Source organism: Camellia sinensis, chromosome 4 (genome assembly GCF_055761805.1).
Source record: "Camellia sinensis isolate YWXY chromosome 4, ASM5576180v1, whole genome shotgun sequence".
NCBI classification, from domain to species: Eukaryota; Viridiplantae; Streptophyta; class Magnoliopsida; order Ericales; family Theaceae; genus Camellia; species Camellia sinensis.
Window position 1 is genome coordinate 170,085,109 of NC_138964.1, and position 21,552 is coordinate 170,106,660.

The 21,552-nt window shown below is 36.8% G+C and overlaps 2 protein-coding genes across 2 annotated transcripts; both read left to right on the plus strand.

The window, feature by feature from the left end:
* Positions 1-2,912: 2,912 nt before the first annotated feature.
* Positions 2,913-3,440, plus strand: LOC145824221 (uncharacterized). Its single transcript, XM_082923845.1, has one exon. It carries the CDS (start codon positions 2,913-2,915, stop codon positions 3,438-3,440), a length of 528 nt encoding a protein of 175 aa, XP_082779971.1.
* A 3,072-nt stretch (positions 3,441-6,512) lies between these two features.
* Positions 6,513-7,079, plus strand: LOC145824222 (uncharacterized). The gene is made up of 2 exons (XM_082923846.1): positions 6,513-6,653; positions 6,741-7,079. The coding sequence occupies exons 1-2, from the start codon at positions 6,513-6,515 to the stop codon at positions 7,077-7,079; spliced, it is 480 nt and encodes a 159-aa protein (XP_082779972.1).
* The last annotated feature ends 14,473 nt before the right edge of the window (positions 7,080-21,552 follow it).

Here is a 21,552-nt window from a genome sequence, read left to right on the forward strand (position 1 = left end):
AGGTTGCCAGAAGGCAGCATAGCTTCATGGGCGTAACTTGTAGAGACGTTCGTTACCAGGTTTAAGACAAACACCAAGACGCCGATGGAGATAGACCAGCTGCTCTCCATCGACATGGGCGAAACAGAAACAGTGAAGTCTTACAACAACCAATATTGGGAGACTTTCAATCAAATTGGAGATTGCCCTACAAACCTAGCTATCGTGCAGTACAAACGGGGTCTACCAGCGGGCAATAAATTAAGAGATTCAATGACAATGATGCCACCCCTCACAATGGAGGCCTTAATGGAGAGAGTACATTAGCAAATCAAGGTAAATGAAAATGGCGCTCGCGCCAAGGCAAAGTTCGGCACAACAGCGATGTCAAACAAAAAACCCATGGCAAAAGTTAACACGGTCGACCGAGAAGAATGACTGAACAAAAATGGTCGGGGCAGACGACCAAACGGTGAGGACTTGTCATGACCCAAACCCACCCCTATGGGTTAAGGACATAATCGACCAGTAATCAAAAGATTACTTACGGCCTCAAACCATATAAAACATAACTCATCAGAGTAAGCCAAACAGAAGCAAATTTAAAAATTAGTCCATAGAGTTGTGCTTATATGCACATCATAGCATTTCACATAAGTAATCGTTAATAACTCACATCAAAAGGGAAGTTAACATATAAACTGTACATTCAGGATCATTCGAGTCTAAGTCAGTCAAACCCAAAGTTTATATACAAACGTAGTTCAATGTTTTCGCCAACGTAACAAAACCATAACAAAAGAACAAAAGAGGCGAAGACAAGTCTCGTGCGTGAGACGTTGGGCTGACTCCTCAAAACCTTGACTGTTTCTCACATATTTCACCGAGGCTGGGTTTGGACATCGCTTGGCTCACCTACATACACATGAATGAGCGTAAGCGAAAGCTCAGTGAATAATATCAAATAAAGAAAGTACACGAATGAGATTTACATATATCAAACGGCCTTGGGCCCATTTAGTATTCTACTTCGTGTATTATTCAGTACATTAGGTGATTCAAGCTCGAACAAATCAAACGGCCTTTGGCCCACTTTGTTCTTAAATGAACGGCCTCGAGCCCAATTCATTCATGTATATCGAACGGCCTCTGGCCTAATCATTGGCCCATTCATTCATATCCAACGGCCTCTGGCCCATTTATTAGCCCATTCATTCATATCTAACGGTCTCTGACCCATTCATTGGCCTATTCATTCATATCCAACGGCCTCTGGCCCATTCGTTAGCCCATTCATTCATATCCAACGGCCTCTGGCCCATTCATATGGCATAACAAACGTTTGTCCACAATTCAAATTAACAAACTTATAGGACTTATAATAAGCAATTGGACAATTAACTTACTTCAAAATATCTTTACTAAGATATTACTCACAGAGATTTGCTGGAAGATTTTTCCTTGAGCTTGACCCTACACAATACATAACACATATCTGGGTCACAAACGATTCAATCCGTTCTTAATTCATACATCCCTCTTAGGCTTCTTCCTTATCCTTTTAACTCATTTATGATGCTCAATGCATGCCTAAGAGTGCTTAGAAATGAAAGAGAACGGAAAATGAAACACAGAACACCTTTACAAAATTTCTGAAACAAGGGTCCCCGCTCGAGCGTGGATTCCGCCACTCGAGCGGATCCTCATGGTCTGCAAAAGTACTGGTTGCCTTGTTTTTACGCTCGAGCTGAAGGTCATACCACATGGCTCCTCGATCGAGCGTGAATGTCCCCGCTCTAGCGAACATTACTGACTGCAAAACTGCTGGGAGCTTGTATTTCACGCTCGAGCGGTGATACGGACATGCCGAATTATGGGTTTTCCAGAACTGTTCTTGAGGCTCAAATTCAACATTCAAAGACTTTAAACTCATGATTTGTAATACAAAAACATAGAGGGACTTCACCTAACATAAGGACATGATTAATTGGGAGCCAATTGACTAAAGCCATGGTTCATTTCTCAAACCATTTCAAATTCTCCAAGATTCAAACAATTAAGCTCCTTACTTACATGAATCTTGCATGCATGTACAATACTAACTTGATTCCATTTCAAATGGTGCAAATGGTGTTCAAAATCATGAAGCTACACAAAATTACTCATGCATGTAAAGTTTGGTGCTCAATTCTTCATATTCAACATGCTTCATGCTTGAATGTGTATAACCATCACAATCATGCACATGCATGCACATAAAAGCTCTCAATTCTTCAATTGCATCTCAATTGATGTTCTTGATCACCCAACTAGCTTGAATACACAAATTTACAAACTTATACTCATGAATTCATACTCAAGTACTTATCTAGAAGCTCCAATCACCTAATTTACGGTTAATTCTTGAGTTGATCTTCAAGATCTTCAAGCTTCTCGGTTAATTCCTTAACTTGAGCCTCCTCTCTCTTTCTAACCGACCCACACACTCTCTCTAGAGTGTAATCTCAGCAAAATGAATTCAAAGAGTGGAATTGTGTGTATAGAGGCCTATTTATTGGCTCTCTTAGGCAAAGTGATTAGAATTAAAAAATGGAGCTTAATTAATCGTTCTGAATCTAATTATTTTGATCCGAACAAACTTTCAATTAAATTTCACCGTAAACTCTAAAAGTTACGCTAATCACAATGACGTAGTCAATTTTGGCTTCTGTGGTCGATAAGGACTTTAATTAAATTCTAGAGCAGTTAAATCAAACAAATTTTCCTACGGTGAACAAATAGAAATTTAAAACCACATATATTCATATAAATGGCACTCAAAATCATATCAAACACATAATCACAATCACAATTAAGATTAATTAGCATAATATGGACCAGGGTTATCACTGGACTTCCAGGCAAGGACGTTAAGAGTCCGCACCGCCATCACCATGGTGTTCAATAAGCCTATCTATCGGATTCTTAGTGAGATATGCGACGAACCCTTCGTTCGGCGGCCAACCAAGTTGGGAGAAGCACAGAGGGGCTATGATGATAGATACCATTGCACCTTCCATGATGAAAAGGGATACCGAACTGAAAACTGTACGCCATTAAGGAAACATCTAGAGGGGTTAGTAGCTGCAGGCCACTTGGACCAGTATATTGAAGGGGGAGTGCAGCCAGCCCCCCAAAACTGCAACGGGCCAAATGGGACGCCAGCCGACGGTTCGCCCCAAGGCATAATCAATGTGATACATGGGATCATCAAGCCTGAACGAGTATGTGAACTCAGAGGGATGATCAAGAAGGCTGTGCACACAAGAGAGGTATTGAGTGCACAGCCTACCCTGAAAAAGGGAAAAACGGAGACGACTAATGTCATCACCTTCTCTGACAAAGACTTAGCAAGGTTACAAAGCCTTTACAACGACACACTAGTGGTTACTCTGCACGTCAAGAATTTCGACATCAAATGAATCTTGATAGACCAAGGGAGCTCGTGCCAGATAATGTACTATGAGACCTTCAAGTAACTCAAGCTAGAAGACAAAGATCTAGCACCTACGACATCTCCCCTGGTCGGCTTCAACTCAATGCCAAAATGGCTGGCTGGCAAGATATTTCTGCCGGTCAAAGTTGGAATAATGACAAAGCAAGTGAAATTTTGAGTATTGAAAGTCCCTTCCACTTATAACATAATCTTAGAAAAAGCATGGTTGTACGCCATGCAAGCGGTAGCATCAACCTACCACCAGGTGATGCAGTTCCTCAACGAGGCCAGAATGATTGAAAAAGTCTTAGGAGACCAAATCATGTCCAAGCAATGCTTCGTGACAGTGAATGGAAATTAAGTTGCCAAAGGGTTCGTACAAATGGTGGAGGAGCCAGAAAGCAACGAGTTGTTCGCAGACGTCGGCAAGGCAGGTGAACAAAAGGCAGTAGAAGATCTGGTGGAGATCAGAATCAACGGGAAGATCCCAGAAAAGTTCTTTCTGCTCGGCTCATCTTTGTCCAGCACCGAGAGAATAGAAATCATGGAATTTTTGATCTCTAACATCGAGGTATTTTCCTCGACGCTGTACGATATGTCTGGCATTGACCCAAGCTTCATCTGGTATCAACTTAATATCCACCCAACCGCCATAACAATTATACAGTGAACTCACCGATCGGCACTTCACCACGCAAAGGTAGTAGCTGAGGAAGTGGAAAACATAATAGAAGCAGGGGCAATCAGGGAGATTCATTATCCCTGGTGAATCTCTAACTCCGTGGTGGTGCGAAAAAAGAATGGCAAGTGGCGCATTTGCGTGGACTATAAAACAGTCAACAAAGCGTGCCCAAAAGATAATTTTCCTCTACCACAAATAGACCAACTAGTGGACTTAACTGCAGGTCACAACCGACTTAGCTTTCTTGCTGCGTATCGCGGTTATCATCAAATTGCTATGCATGAACCTGACCAAGAGGTCACATCGTTTACAACACCCGGAGGATTGTATTGCTACAAGGTCATGCCCTTTGGCCTAAAAAATGTAGGGCAACATTCCAACGAATGATCACCAAAATGTTTGAGCCATTGTTAGACAGAACAATGAAAGCTTACATAGACGATATGGTGGTCAAAAACAAGAATAAAGGAGACCATCTCAAGAATCTCGCTGAGATGTTCTAAATTTTGAAGACCCACAAGCTGCGACTGAACGCATCCAAGTGCGCATTTAGCGCAGGATCAGGAAAATTCCTTGGCTTTCTAGTAACTAACTAAGGTATAGAAGCCGATCCTTCTCAGATCAAAGCCATTCACGATCTCAAGAGGCCCAACACAGTCAAGGAAGTATAACATCTTATGGGCCTAGTTGCCGCGCTAAACCGATTCATAAGTCGGTCATCAGACAGATGTCGACCGTTCTTCCAGGTACTGAAGGCCAAGTTTAAGTGCGATAACAAGTGCGACCGCGCTCTAGAAAGCTTGAAAGAATACATGACCTCTTTATAGTTGTTGGTAACCCCAATATCAGGAAAGGAACTTTTTCTATACTTGGCAGTTTCCCAGCATGCAGTTAGCACAGTATTGGTACAAGCTGAAGAAGTACAGCACCTGTCTATCTTTTATGTTAGCAAGACATTACTAGACGTCGAAACGAGGTATTTGCCATTAGAGAAGGTAGCATTAGCTTTAATGATGGCTTCAAGAAAATTATCGCATTATTTCCATGCCCACATCGTGTTCGTCTTAACGATATTCCCCTTAAAAGCCTTGTTTGAAAGGGCGGACTTTTTAGGGCAAATATTAAAGTGGGCTGTGGAGTTCGGACAGTTCGACAGCAAGTTCTAGCCACAAACCGCGATAAAAGCCCAAGCAATGGCAGACTTCGTGGCAAGGTTTGCGCTAGGTAGTCATTATGTGTGCCCAATAGACTTATCCAAGATATCCGAGCAAAGTATGGGAAGGGCCATGGGAATAGCGCCGCCCCCGCGACAAGGTGAGCAAGTGAGCAGCGAACCACCTAGTCCTACAACGGTTCTTGAAGATACGCCTGGACATGGAGTCCTAAGACAATCAAACGGTGAGGAACAATTCGCTACAATGGACAAAAAATTTGGAGAAAACACCATTAGCATCCTAGATCTAAGGCGTTGTCAAATCCCTCCACTTGTTGGAAGTTATTTGTAAGGGAGATGTGAAAGCTCTTCATTGATGGAGCGTCCAACAGGCACGGTGCTGGACTTGGGATAGTCTTCATCGCACCTGATGGCTTGACCATTGAACAAGCAATCAACCTTGGATTTCCACTATCCAACAATGAGGCTGAGTATGAAGCACTGTTAGCTAGTTTGAAGTCAGCATTCCACGTGGAAGCCACCGAGCTGATGTTATACAGTGACTCCCAATTAATAGTCAACCAAATTTCGAGCGATTACAAAGCAAAGAATGATAGAATGGCCAAGTGGTCAGAAAGGAGATCATGAAGTTTGAAGTGGTACGGATAGACTAAATTGGTCGAGAAGAAAATAGCAAGGCAGATAAGCTGGCCGGTTTTGCGTCGATGGCAGATACGTCTATCCCACACCTATTGTTAATGGATTTCTTGCCATGACCAAGTATTGAAAAACCTAAAACAACCGAAGTATGCTGCTCCGAGCTAGGTGCCTCATGGGTGGACCCCATAGTGGTGTTCTTAAAAGATGGCATCTTGCCAGAGGACATGAAGGAGACTAACAAAATTAGAGCAACTTCACAGCGATTTTGGCTCTCCTCATTGCACGCATTGTACAAAAAATCATTCACAGGACCGTATTTAAAATGTGTCTACCCTAGTAAAGTCGAAGCATTCCTGTTTGAAATCCACGAAGGCATTTGTGGAAGTCACCAAGGAGGGAGATCTCTGGCCTACCGAGCTGTTTCACAGGAGTATTGGTGGCCATACATGCAAGCAGACGTAGAGAAATATGTCAAGAAATGTGAGAAATGTCAGAATTTCGCATATCAAATCCATTAGCCAGCAAGAGAGCTCCTACCTTTGACCACTCATTGGCCTTTTGCAATGTGGGGCTTAGACATAGTGGGGCCAATCCTAACTGCACCGGGCAACATAAAGTTTTTTATTGCAGCAATAGAATATTTCACTAAGAGGGTGGAAGCAAAGGCACTTGCTTTCATCAAAGAGAAAGATGTCAAGAAATTTGTCTGGCAGAACATCATAACCCGGTTTGGAATCCCTAAGGCCTTAATATCGGACAATGGCACTCAATTTGACGAATGAATCTTCAAGGGGTTTTGCGAAGAACACAAGATTGAATTCTATAACTCTACGCCAGCATACCCCCAAGCTAATGGCCAGGCCGAGGCCTTCAACAAAGTAGTCTTGGACGGTTTGGAAAAAAGGCTGGCAAAGGCAAAAGGAAAATGGGCTAAAGAACTTCCTCACGTCTTATGGGCATATCGAACTACACCCAGGCGGTTGACTGTCGAAATGCCCTTTTCCCTGGCTTATGGCATGGAGGCAGTGATCTCTCTGGAAATTGGCATCCCCACTATTAGAAGCGAAAATTTTGATCCTGATATAAATAGAGAAGCCATACACTTGGAGCTAGATCTGGCTAATGAATGAAGAGAAAAGGCATTGGTCCACATCGCCTCTTATCAGCAAGAATTATCCAAAAAATACAAGAAGGCGTGGCATCCAAGGCAATTAAAGATTGGAGATTAGGTGCTGCGCAAAGTAATGGGAAACTCTCTGGTGCCTGGAGATGGTAAATTGGGACCCAACTGAAAAGGACCATATAGAGTGACTGATTTGGCAAAAAAATGTGCATACCACCTAGAAGACATGGACGACCGAGCTATTCCAAGGCCATGAAACATGGCCAATCTCAAAGTATTTTATTTTTAGCTCTTTCGAAAACTTATGATTTTTCTCTTTGACATTCAATAAAACAAGTAGACATTTTTTCAGTATAATTTCTTTCAGTACTTGTATTCTGCTATTTGTAAAAATTGTTTGTACTCATTGCCCGATTGGAGGGCAATGTAGGTTGGCAGGTTTGACCAACACAGATTTTGCACTCTTTAGCCGAGATAAGGATCTAGGCTAAAGATGGTTGGCACGTTTGACCAACACAACATTTATGTACTCTTTAGCTGAGATAAGGATCTAGGCTAAAGAAGGATGACAAGTTTGACCAACACAAAATTTTTTGCATTCTTTAGCCGAGATAAGGGTCTAGGCTAAAGAAGGTTGGCAGGTTTGACCAACACAACATTTTTGCACTCCTTAGCCGAGGTAAGGATCTAGGCTAGAAAAGGTTAGCAGGTTTGACTAACACAAGTTTTTGTACTTTTTAGCTAAAATAAGGATCTAGACTAAAAATGGTTGGCAGGTTTGATTAACACAACTTTTTGTCCTCTTTAGCCGAGATAAGGATCTAAGCTAAAGATGGTTGGCAGGTTTGACCAGCGCAAATTTTTGTACTCTTTAACCAAGATAAGGATCTAGGCTAAAGATGGTTGGCAGGTTTAACAAACATAACTTTTTGCACTCTTTAGTCGAGATAAGGATCTAGACTAAAACAGGTAGGCAAGTTTGACCTACATAGCCTTTTGGATTCTTTAGCCGAGATGAGTATATCGGCCAACAAAGGATAGCAGGATAAGGTATGGCCAAGCCAATCAGTTCGGCTAGGCATGCAGTCAAAATAATGCACAAACAAATGACAAAGAGACACAGTAACTGAGCGAAAAGATAAAAATTTTCATTGATTAAAAGGTGATTACAAAAGGTGGGGCATATAGCCCAGTTACATTGCAAAAAAAAAAAAAAAGTAGGGCATTTAGCCCGGTTAGAAGGCCCCCACATCACAGTCAACCGAACAGGTCCTCCGGCTCGGTATCTGCACTAGCACTGACTTCTATGTCCACCTGTTGGCCTCTAGCATCACTGTCCAATGTCAGATCAGTTATCCTTTCTTCAACAACAAGGCTCAGCTTAGCTTGGTTTGGCACTTCTAACTGAACTGATAATGGGCCCTGCTCATTCGGTACCGAACCGTCTTCCTCCTCCACTTGCAAGAGCTTCTATTGCACGGCACTAGCGTATGTTGCCATATAACTGGGGATAAAGTGGGACGGAGGGTTAAGGAAGACCTCTGGGTCAGGCGCCTGGCTGAGCTACTCTATCACTGTCTTCTAGCCGCATTTGAAGAAGATATCCTTGGCGGTCTCGCATTGTTTGACATAGGTCTATTCACCCTCGACATAACCACGATCTTCGACATCCTCCATCTTCTTCTCGATAGCTTTTATTTTGGCATCTTTTTTATTTTTCGACTTGGCAAGCTCACAAAGATATCAATCTTTCTTTTCGGCCAACACTTTTTGTTTGTCCGCCTCCACTGCATTGACTAACTCAGCCAATTGATCTCGGTTGGCGCTTAGCTCGGCTAGCTTGGCCTTGAGATCTTTCAGCTTGGCAGCCTTGGCTTCAGCATCAGCAACAGCAGCCCGAGCTATTTTCCTCAACTCCAGCACGTGTTGGTGGGCAGCTTGATTCTTCTGCACAACCTACAATTCGGTCAAGAAACAATGAGTTAGAACCGCGCAAAAGAATAAAGTCCAGATAAAAAGGGAGTGTAGAACCCAAGCTTACCAACACCATAGACTTAATGGCTGACCAGATGGCTTTTAGTTCAGCGAGGTGGTCGTGGCGCTCTATGTCGGCCGGTAAGCACAGGCTCTTCAATAAGTTAAAGGCCAGCAGAGGGTCATTTTCAACAACCATAGAGTCGGTGCTGGTCATAGCTCGACCTTTGAAAGCCAAGACTGGTGCCCATACGTGTTAGGAGGAACCTGCTCGGTGAGAAGGGGCATGCTCAGGATTAGGTAACTCGATCTCAGGAACTGGTGTCTCTTCCTCACCACCAAGCGTGGCTGTCCGGTGGACGAAGTGTGAGCACGTTTGCTGGGCCGAGATGTGGTTTCCCTGGTAGTCGGTAGGGCGACGATGGTCTCGCGTGATTGGTCAGATGGAACTTGTTCGGCTGGGACTTGGGTAGACGCCTGCTCGGTGATGAGTGCTCGCATGGCTCTCTTCTTGGCCATTTCTTGCTTTTCGGTAAAGGGGATTAGATTTATTTGAGGAAGGATTGGATCTAGCTTCGGCGAGGATTCCAGAAGAAAGTCGATCACCTTGCTCCTTTGTTTACCGCTGTAACGGTAGGTCGATTCGAAGTTGAGTAAATCGGTCTAGTCTCTTTGCTGGTAGCACAATATGGCACGAAGAGCATATTGGTTGGCGTAAGGATAACTTTGCTTAAGCAGGTTCAGATTTGTAATAGAGAACTAAGGGTTAGCATGGCAGGAGTTGAAAATACAAATAAAAGTGACCGAGATATTTTCACACCTGCGGTGCCTTTGTTCTAATTTATGTTGTAGCCCGGTATTTGGGCTTCTTGGTCTTCGTAATTACCGGAAACCCAAAGAAAATTGTCGTCATGCAAGGCTTTGTCCAGTGTGAGCTTAACGACTTTTTCTTGGCCACTTTTTACTTTAAAGTAATAGACCCAATCGTCATCATTCTGATCGAACGACTATTGATGGAACATCTCGGCCAGTCCGGGGTTGAGGTCAAGTCGGCGATTGAACTCGGCGATGCTGTTTATAATCCTATATGTGTTAGTGGACAATTGGGTTGGGCAGAGTCTGGTCTGCCTGAAGAATTCGCAAATAAAGCGGAGGCCACCCTCTGCTATTGATATCATAGTGAAAGGGCAACAGCCGAACTTGCCCTAAGATACCGTGTCTTGCTCGGCTAAAGTGAACTGGACGTCGTCAAGAATATTGTAATCCCTCCTAAAATCGGCTATGGCCCCTGGTGAGCTTACCACGAAGCGGTATTTGCCCATTGGATTTACCTGAAGGGTTATTGGGGTTTGCTCGGCTGAATTGATCAACACCGTTGGGTTGCTCAGTTGAGCAGCACCGTTAGAATTACAAAGTGAATGGTGTACCTGGACAACCTAGTCAAGTTTGCAAACTTAAAAGCAATTTTGGTTATGGCTAGGTATTAACCGAGCTAAAAAGGCGGTGTTAGTTTAGTCGGTTTGGTTGCTTGGCCCCGTGGCCTAGTATTTTTATCTCGTTCGAGATAAAAATTAGGTCGACTATTACCCCGGTCCTGGCCAAGGGGCAATTAGGCAGCCCGGTTTAATATGACCATAGTGATTGTTTGCTCGGTCAAAGTCACTGAAGGCCGTACAAACTATTTCTTATTTCGATTTTAGCGTGGTTTTGAATCATATTTGCTATCCATGGGCAGCTCTAGTTCCCGCCAGAGGGGATTCATTTCAACAATTGTGATTTTAAGGGCTTAGAGCGGTATTGAGACCATGACAAGTTCATATTAAGCTTATTTGTTGGGTTAGTGTACAATTAAGTTATTTTTAACCTATGAGCAAGAGCTAGGGGTGTCCACAGTTCGATTTGGGACGGTTTGCGGTTTGTGCGGATAGAATTCGCGGTTGCCCGGGGGGGTTGCGGGCGGTTTGCGGATTAAATTTTTTTTCAAATGTTTTTTGTTAAACCCTTTTTTTTCCCTAATTTTTATCAATATTTCTTTTAGACCTTTTTCCTCTCGTTTTCTAAAATGCTCTAACATTAATAATTAATGAATTAAAACTTATAAAAAACCCAACAAAATCAATTTGTAACCTAAACAAATCATTCAAAATCTACATTTATCATTAACTTGCATTCATCCTACATTCATCATTCTTAACCCAAATTAAAAATAAAAATAATAATAATAATAATAATAATAATAATAATAATAATAATAATAATAATAATAATAATAATAATAATAATTCTTCATTAACTTACATTCATCCAAAATGTAAAAAATAAAAATAAAAACTCATTAACTTACATTCATCCAAAACCAAAATGCAATTAAAAAAATGGGGTTTTTTTGAACGGTCAGATTTAAAAAAAAAAAAAAAAGTTTTGTGCGGGCGGGTTGGGCGGGTGCGAGTCAAACTTGCAACCTGCCCGCAACCCGAAAATTAGATAAAATCCAAACCGCACCCTACCCTAATGTGTTTGTGAAACCGCCCATACATGCACGGTGCGGATCGGGTAGGGCGGTTTGCGCTGGTCGGATGACCCTATGCCCAGCCCTAGCAAGAGCTATTCAACATCAAAGCACCCAAAACACGAAGAACACATGAGTATTCATGAAGTAAGAGGGAAGGTTTGAGAACTTTACAAATTTGAAGACTAATTCAGGGTTTTTTGAACAATAGGATAGCTTCGATGGATGATCGTAAGACCTCAAGTGCAAAGCTGCAGTATTAGTTAGATGCAACAATGGGAAAATTTAAGAAGTTTGGCTCTGGATCAGAGGGTCTTACGGACGAAGAAAATGAACAGTGGGCTGTATAGGGATCAGAGTGTGAGGTTGAACAGTGAGAGTGACGATACGTTTTGGGAAAAGGTAAAAAGGTAGTCGGCGTTTCAAATTTTTGAGGTGTGTGACGGTTGTACCGTAGGTATGGGGCTAGTGGATTCCTGCCACGTGTTCCATGATTGGAGAGGTGTCAAAGAGTGTGCTAGGTGATTGATAAGACACGTTAGAACTGCAGATTGAGAGAATGGATAAACAGCTTCAGCTCGGTTGGGTATATTTAGCTCGGCTTCGGAAGACAGTAATCTCAAATCATGCGACACAGATGGAATTAAGGGGCAATTGAAAGGGTAATTTATGTGAATAAATTGGGCCGAACTGAGGACCGGGTTATGGGCTGAGCAAGGGATCGAGCTATAGGCCGGAGTAAGAGATTGGGTAGCTTGGTCCTGGGCCAAGTAAAGTGTCACTGGAATTTGGACCTAGCTGTCTAAAGATAGTCTAGCAACAGACCAAGGGATTGCTTGTGAAGAGGGCCGAGCTAAGTTTAGCTCGGCAGGAGGACAACTGGTAGCTAGAGTATCACGGTTCGGCTATGTTGAGCATGGAGTTGAGGTAGCTCGGTTGACTGTAGAGTTAGCCGAGATAAAGGGATTCAACCGTCTCATTTGGTTGGTAGTGAGTAGGGTGTTATCAGAATATGCATTATCTTTGGGAGTGTGATTCCTAAGAAGACTCTGCTAAGGAGAGTTAGAGTCTTACTAGGATTGTGCCAAGTAGAATCTATAAAAGCTCATGACAAGACCTATGCACAGGTATTGCAATTCTTACTCTCAAATACACAGAGCTTATTGCCTATTGTCTAATTGCTGACTTAGACATCAAAGGGGTTTTTGGCACACACCCGCCGACTAGCTCAAGATTTTGTTTTCAGGTAGCAAAGCGATGACGTTTGGAGGAGTGCAAACTTGACCAATAAGATTATACGAGAAGATTATTCTGTGCTCGTACAGATAGTATTATCAGTTTTTCTCAATTTTTAAAATTAAGAACATTATCAATTTTGCATAAGAATGTTCCAGATAATTGTTTCACTAACTGATAAAAAAACAGAGTATAAAATTAAACGTTTTTGCCCTTCTATTTATTGGTTAAAATTGAGAACATTATCAAAAAAAAAAAATTCATTTTTAAAGTTTTTTTTTTGTTTTTTTGTTTGTTTGTTTTTTTTTTTTTTTGCATATCAATATTCCATCATAATGCTCTTTTATAGACACAAAATTTTCAATTTTACACAAAAAAATAATTCTTTTTCAATTTTTTCAAAAAAAAAAAAATTAATATTTTTGGCATATTTTTTTTTATAGTTTTTTCCCAATTTGATAGTTGATATTTTAAAAATTTAAAAATCAAAATAAATGTCAAATTATCATGTTTATAGATAATCATAAATGATGAACAATCATTATTTGAAAGGCAACTCCAACTACTAAAAATTTAATAGGACTTGAAAGTCTAAACAATCTTAGTTACGACATAATGGAGTATAAATTTATAAATTCGGATTTGTGTGTGAATGCCGCTTTATTCTATCACAATATATGTAATTTTATTATAAAATTTTGTAACATTAATTATAAAATGTGTAACTTATCATAAATTAATGTAGCAAAAAATTATCATAACCAAATCACAAATTTTTATAACATTAATTACAAATTTTTGGACATTTTATTACGTCAATTTATGATGAAATTACATATTTTGTGATTAATATTATTAAATTTTATAATAAAATTATATATTTTTGTAATAGAGTATATATCGTATACACTCCTAAAAGGTGCACATCACATGGTTTCGTTTTTTTGTTTAGTTCAAAAAAAAAAAAAAACAATTAGCTTGTTTGGTTTTAGTTTTCAGAATATTACACTTCTTTATTCTTTGTATTTTAATTTTTTAATGAATTTTTTTAATATTTTAAGCTTTTTTTATTTTTATTTTTTAGACACATTTAACATAAATACACTTAAAACGTATAATATTTGTGAAAAAAATCTTTAAAAAATATACTAAATACGAAAAAAATATATAAAAAATACAAAATTTTAATATATTTTTCATATTTTTGTGTATTTATTAATTTTTTAAAATATTTTTTAAAAGATATTTTACTATTTAGATACATTTAAGTAAGGTGCATCTAAAAAAATAAAAAAAAATTAAAATTTTAAAAATATTCACTAAAAATAAAAAAAAAAGATACAAAAAAATAAAAAAACTCAATTCTTAAAAAATTGAATTCAAAAATTAAAACCAAACATACTGAATGATTTCTCCTTTTGTAACGATGACTTAAGACAATTTATTAAATTTGAAAAGGAGTTCGAGAATTTTAGAACTCATCTCTTGTATGAAAGATAATTTTTTACCAAATATATATATATATATATATATTTTTCATAAGAGTTTTACAGTTCGGATTGGAACTAATTAAGGATGGTTTTATGAGAATAGTGGAGGATGCTTTTAAATGCAAGGTTGGCAATATAACATTTAATTATTTGGTATTGGCTCTAGTGGCAAGTCAAGATTGGTCAAAACATGGGAATACGTGATTGAGAGATTAAAAAAAAAACAATGTTAGGTATCATGAAAATTTTTTTATGAAAATGATCATAAAAGATTTATGACTCTTGGATTACACTTAAAATAAAGCACCACACACTAATCAAGGTAATCCAAGGATTATAAATCTTTCATGATCATTTGCATGAAAGTTTTTTCATGATCCCTAACTTTACTCTTAAAAAAAAGCCTCGGCTTCTCTCCGGTCTTAAATTGAATTGAAAGGTACTGTTAAGTTTGTGGAAATTCATTATAGGTTTCGTTTCGATAATTCAAATCATTCAATATGTAAAACTTGTCGAGTATTTTATGCTTGTAAAAAATCACGTAGATCGGATATCAATAATTATCTTATCAGAACAGTTTTCTGTTAATCGCTTGTTTCTTCAACGTCTATTTTTTTTATATACAAAACTAATTTGATCACATAACTATTGATATCCGATCAACGTGAGTTTGTACAAATATATAGTACTCAATGAGTTCTACACATTAACGGTTCAGATTATCGAAATATGACCTGTGATGGACTCTCACAGGCTTAACAATATCCTCTAATCTGATTTGGAATCGGAGGAAACCAGTGCCAAGAAGAGGGGGGGGGGGGAACTATGGTACAGAAAAAGAAATTAATTAATTTTTTTTAAACGATGCTGTATTTTATTTATAAAATGAGATTTAATATTTTATCTTTTAAAATTATAACACAAAAGCAATAATGGACATAATTTAAGTCAATAACTACTCATTTGAAACATTATCTAAATTTACTCTAATAATATTAAATAATTTTTTATAAAAGTGTATTTGTTAATGGCAAAAAAAGGGATGACACTAATAAAGGCTTTAAGACCACACTTTCCAACCTTTTAATATATAATTTAGGGGAAATATCAAATTAGTGGTTTTTGAAAAAAATAATTACAAATCATTAATGAATTTTATGAATATTAATAATTAAAATTTTAAATTTTTTTTGTAATTCTGTAACAAGTTGGATTGAAATGTAATTGCCCCTATAATTTATGAGATTGAATTTTCTCAAGTTGACCATCTAACTTGAGAGAATGTTTGGGCTTGATAGACCTACTTTGGGACCGACTTTAGTAATCCGAACTGTTCACTTTTTGGGATTCTTTGAGTAAAAATATTAGGCAAAAATTAAAATGATCAAATAGAGGTAGCTATATTTTGAATCCATTTTTTTTTTAAATGACAATTAGGATTTCAAAAGTAAGTAGTCATCCACTTTTTGTAATAAAATGTGATTCAAATATGTAATTTAACTATCAATATCCAAATTTTTTTTTATATGAATATTTCACTCAATAAGTACTAAAAAGTGAACAGTTTAAATCACTGAGATCAATCCCACAATGAATCTATCAAATTCAGACTCTCTCTTAACTTAAGTTGACAAATTTAAAAGAATCCAAACCCGTAATGCATCCTTCTTCAAACTACCTGAGATAGTGGTTATTAAACTGGAGATATTCCAAGGGAGATTTCTATGGGGGTAATGAAGGAGAAAGAATTCACTGTGTTTAGTTTGAATTTTTTGGATTAAGTTTTTTAAAAATTGAATTTTTTAATTTTTGTATTTTTTTATTTTTAGTGAATATTTTTAAAATTTTAAACAGTCTTTTTACTTTTTAGATGCACCTTACTTAGATATGTCTAAAAAGTAAAAAAATTATGAAAAAATATTTTTAAAAATTAAGAAATACATAAAAATACAAAAAATGTACTAAATTCTTGTATTTTTTTTTATATTTTTGGTATTTAGTGAATTTTTAAAAGATTTTTTTACAATTTTTTTACTTTTTTGTTGTATTTATGTTAGGTGTGTCTAAAAAGTAAAAAATTTGCATAAAATATTTAAAAAATTCAGCAAAAATAAAAAAATACGAAAAATAAGAGTGTAGAATTTTCTGAAAACTGTTTTTAAAAATAGGAACCAAGCAATAGAATATAAAAACAAAGGCGTCCTTGCAATATGTCTCTATATGGTTTCCTTGATGATAATAAGGGGTTGTTTGGGATGTCCTAAATAAGCGTATTTTTTGTCTTTTTAAACTAAAAAAGTGAAAAAAAAAATATGAATGTTTGAGTTAATTTTTTATAAAAAAATGTATATTAAAATATTATATAAATAAGTGTGCATGTGAAGATAATTAATGAATCTGTACCTTTGGACAGTGCCTCGGATGAAAATGATATGTACTTTTCGGCCTTTGATTGGACGATGTTGTTCGGCCTGTGGGGCCCACCACGGGTCTCGTTTTTCTAATCGGAACCGCTAGATGTGTAAAACTCGTCGAGTACTATATTCTTGTAAAAAATCACGTTCATTGAATATCGATAGCTATCTGATCATGTTAGTTTTTTTTTCACATGTTAACTATAACACCATCCATTTTTTATACAAAACTGATTTGATCATGTAGTTAGTGATATCCGATAGACATGATTTTTTACAGGTATATAGTACTCGACGAGTTTTACACACTAAACGGTTCAGAAAAAGGGACCCATGGTAGGCCCTCACGGGTCTAACTTTACCATCCAATTTGATAAAAATACACTTGTAATATTTTTTTTTTTTCCTTTCACTCCAATGCTTTCAGGTCTGTACATAGGCTGTCATAAAGTTGATTGGTATTTAATGTTATGTATATTAATTTTTTTATATTTTTTTTTGGTGAATAGTAATAACTTTTAAATTTTTTTGGTAACTTTTTGAATTTTGAAATTTTTTTTTTTTTGAGTTGTCAAACCAGCCCTTAAAATCTAGTCCGATGTACCCAAATATATGAGTCAAGAGTCTCTCCTTGCGGCCCCGTCCTTGCGTCCGTCCTTGCAGGCCTTCGGGCCTACTTTTAGGCCTAATTTTGATAATTCGAACCGTTCATATTTTATGATTTATTCAGTATATCATACCTGTAAAAAATCAAGTTGATCGGATGTCAGAAAGCATGTGTTCGGAAAACTGTTTATTAAATTATTTAAAAAATAGTTTTTAGTTCAATTTTTCGAACACATACTTTCTGATATCCGATCAACTTGATTTTTTACAGGTATGATATACTGAATAAATCATAAAATATGAACGGTTCGGATTATCAAAATTGGGTCTAAAAGTAGACCCGAAGGCCTGCAAGGACGGGCGCAAGGACGGAGGCCGCAAGGAGAGGATCCTGATTCCAAATATATATATACTAGTGAGAGGGCTGCGTGCAAGGCACGCTAACTAATGCCCAACAGTGCCCCTTACGTTTTTGTTTTGAACTGAAATTTATAAACATATCTAGTCTAGAGTAGAAAATTATATGGAGAGAAAAACGTTATGTAGATATAAACCAACTTTGAAATGAGCCATTTGATTAGTGGAAAACAATTGCAAGAGAATTTGTCGCAAGAGATAAACATAATCGGTAATACTCAAAAATAAGTGTAACAAAATAACCAAGCGATTTTTCACTCCAAGCATCCAAACAAAGCAAAATAATCTCCCTCTTGTAGCAAAGAACTACAGCAGCAGAAAATATATGGTAACCATATGACAAGTAGTACCCTGCTTCAAACAAGCAACATTAGTATATCAATCAGTATATTAACATATGCTATGAAATTATTACTTTAAAATTATAACTCCATCCATTATACAAATTATAAATACCCAAAATCTCTATAATTATGTCATATCATCTATTAGTACACTAATTAATATATCAATTGGTGCATATAGAATTATTCAACAAATAAACATAACAAACATGTACCTTGCCTAGCCTTTTCATGGGTAGCTACCTCGCAAACATAAAATAAACTCCCAAAAAAGTTGAAGTAAGACTTTAGATACAATTATGATTTATTGGCTAATGTGAGGTTCTAAATTTAAAGAAATCAATCAAATACAAATAGGAAAAACAAAAGAAAACTGTAACAGAAACTGGAAAATAGCTTTGAAAGCTGCTGTATACAAAGCAGCTAAGGCTCTTTATTTTATTTTATTTTATTTTTGGATAAATAAAACCTAAGGCACTTTATTTTCCAAGTGCAAAGAATACAAATGAAGGATATAGAGTAAGATTTTGTAAAGAGAGTAAAACATATCACTCTAGTCTCTGAAATGTAAATCATGTGTAAATATATCAGTCACAAGAGCTAAATTGTATTTAAGGGGAAATCGTAAGAAATAGTTAGAAGTATATTTTATTACTCTAAAGACAACACACATATTACAGGGACTACCTAAAACTTGGATCTCTTTTTGAAGCAATTAATTTAGTCAGAGGCAGGGAAAATATATTGATAAACTTCACAACCAATAACCACTCCACTTCAGGTAAACACATGAAAGGTAAAGTACCCAAATCAGTTAGCAAAATACCAATCTTTGCAAAGAAAGAAATGAAACCTCCTTTTTTTTCCTTTTCATAGACCTCAAACAGGTAAAAGCTTAGCGAAAAACATGTTATTAACCCTCAAACTCAGCACTAAAACCATTAGCGAAATTAGAAGCCAATAGTTGTCAAATCCATGCAAACATAGGCTTAAAGCAAAGGAATACAAATCCATGAAAGTAGAAGATACCAAAATAGCAAATGAAACAGGCAAATAGACAACATGGTAAAGGTCAACCATAAGTGGGGAAAAAAAGACAAAAAAATGGAATTTTTAAATAACATAGATAGGAATTCATGGAAGTAAACACCCAAAAAGAACAAAGACTACAAACTTTCTGACAGCTAGCTCATGCTCAAAAGCAGAGATAAACTGCTAGTTCTAAAATGCGAGCTCCTAAATTCAAGAACCACTTTTCAAACACACAACTTGTTATCATTGAATGAAATTTGGGAGACATGTTCTATAAGGACAAGCAAAAAGTAGCAGCAGTTTTTTTAATTTGACATCTGAATTGAAAAACAAGAATGTGAAGAAAAATGAGTACCACCACTGACACCAAACAAAGAAGAAATACCAAGGGTTTTGATGCATTATAAAACATACAGATATATATAGAACCAGCATCTTTCAGTTCCTTTATTGCAGATATGTACAAATTACAAATAAAGAATAAGTCTAATTTTAAATATATTAAAAACATAAAAGCAAGGAAAATTCAAGAACAAGAATGAGAAAGAAATTTGCAATTAAAAGGTAAAAGAACTTAAAATAACAGGTTCATGAATGATTTGCAACATTGTCCTAATCTATACCCTCATATTGCTTTTTATTTTGATGAGTAGCTTCTAGTTTCTAACTATAATATTCTTTTCTTTCAATTACCTTAACAAAAAATGACTGAAATCTAGTTATGCTTCCTTCTGTTTTATAGTATGATTTTTTTTTGGGATAAATTCCTTCTGTTTTATAGTATGATTACCTAGCATAATAATGCGCGGACTTTGTTAATTTCAATTCAGAAATAATATTCACCTTCTTTAGGTTGGTACCATTTGAAGAATTGTTTTCAAAATGAATTTAAGCAGACCCATAACTCACAGGATCATTCCTTTTAGTATCATAACACATCATGAATTGCCATTGAAGAGGTTTATTCTACTGCCACTCAAGTAGAATTCATACCATTCAAATTATACACCCATCGTAACAGCATAACCCTCATTTTGTGCTCCAACCATACCACAATCTGACCCCAAGATAAGATGATTAGAAGTTGATAGCAATCTCAAACTACATATAACAACTCAGATACCATAGCTCATTGTCAATTGTATTATATATACTGCTAGGAGACTTCACAATTGTTAACAAAAAGAAAAGAAAAGAAAATTAATCGCACGAAGAATTGGGATAACCAAACATGCTTACGATGTTCTAATGTAAGGAATTTGTGTTGGTCAATCATGTAGGGAAATAGCTATGTCTACGAAACTTTCTTGCGGCCATATGTAGCAAAGCACAAGCTGGACATTGACGGGAATTTGCAGCAACTGAGGACCAGGGCATGGGACTTGGTGTTTTACTATCAGTGAAAGTGCACAAAGCTGGGGCAAACAACATTCTTCCAAATTATTTAGTACTTGGTTGCTTAGTCTAGAAATATCACAAAAACTAAGAATGAGGTATGGTTTTCCCATGTTAGCTCTCTCTCTATCATTTTTAGCTTGCAGGTAACTCAAGTGTGCTGGTCCATAGTGGCATGACATGCATTCACATACTTGTAAATGACAAATTTGAATTTTAGAAATACTTTTGGTATATATGAATTTGATGGCTTGAAAATCTAGGCCATGTAAGTATTTTTTTACGACATTATTAAACTGAGCCTTGTTTTTTGGTTGTAATTTTTGTCAATCCTCTCAAAAAGTACCCACTTGGTTAAACAAATTTCAATTGCAGAGTTTTGTTACTAAATGTTTATGGGAAGATAATTTGTGATACCTAAACATAAATCACTTGTGTGAAGGTGGTCTTGTTTTCGTTCTTCATGATTTCAAAGGCAAATATAATGAAAAATTTGAAACACCTATCATTTTCATTTTTATGCAAAAAAAAAAAAAAAACAAACAGTTATAACATGTCAAAAACAACTTTTTGATATTTCCTAAAAGTGAGTTGTTTTTAGAAATTTTTTCCCAAAACAATTTTTACTTGTGTTTTTGCACCAAAAAAAAAAAATGAAATATGAAACAAAAAATCAAAACACAACCAAACAGACAACCATATTGCTTGAGCCCAATGTTAAGAAAACAAGTACATACCATAACTCAATGTTAAGAAAACAAGCACATACCGTTAGCTTATGTAATGGTTGTCCTCATTGACACATTGAACAACCCACCTTAATGTAGCTAACAATTCATAATGTTTTTGACTTCAAGGTAGTTGCAATAGTGTTGTGGCAATATCTTCAATCCACAAGGCAGATTGAAGGACTACATTATCTTGACGTTTTTGTTCTGCTTTGTTTCTAATTGATATTTTGAAGTCATATTAGATTTAACTATTAATGAATCTTTGTATGGTTTCTTTGAAGTGTTTCAAAAAGAGCGTTTTCTTCACTTGGCTTTGATGTTTTTTTTTTTTT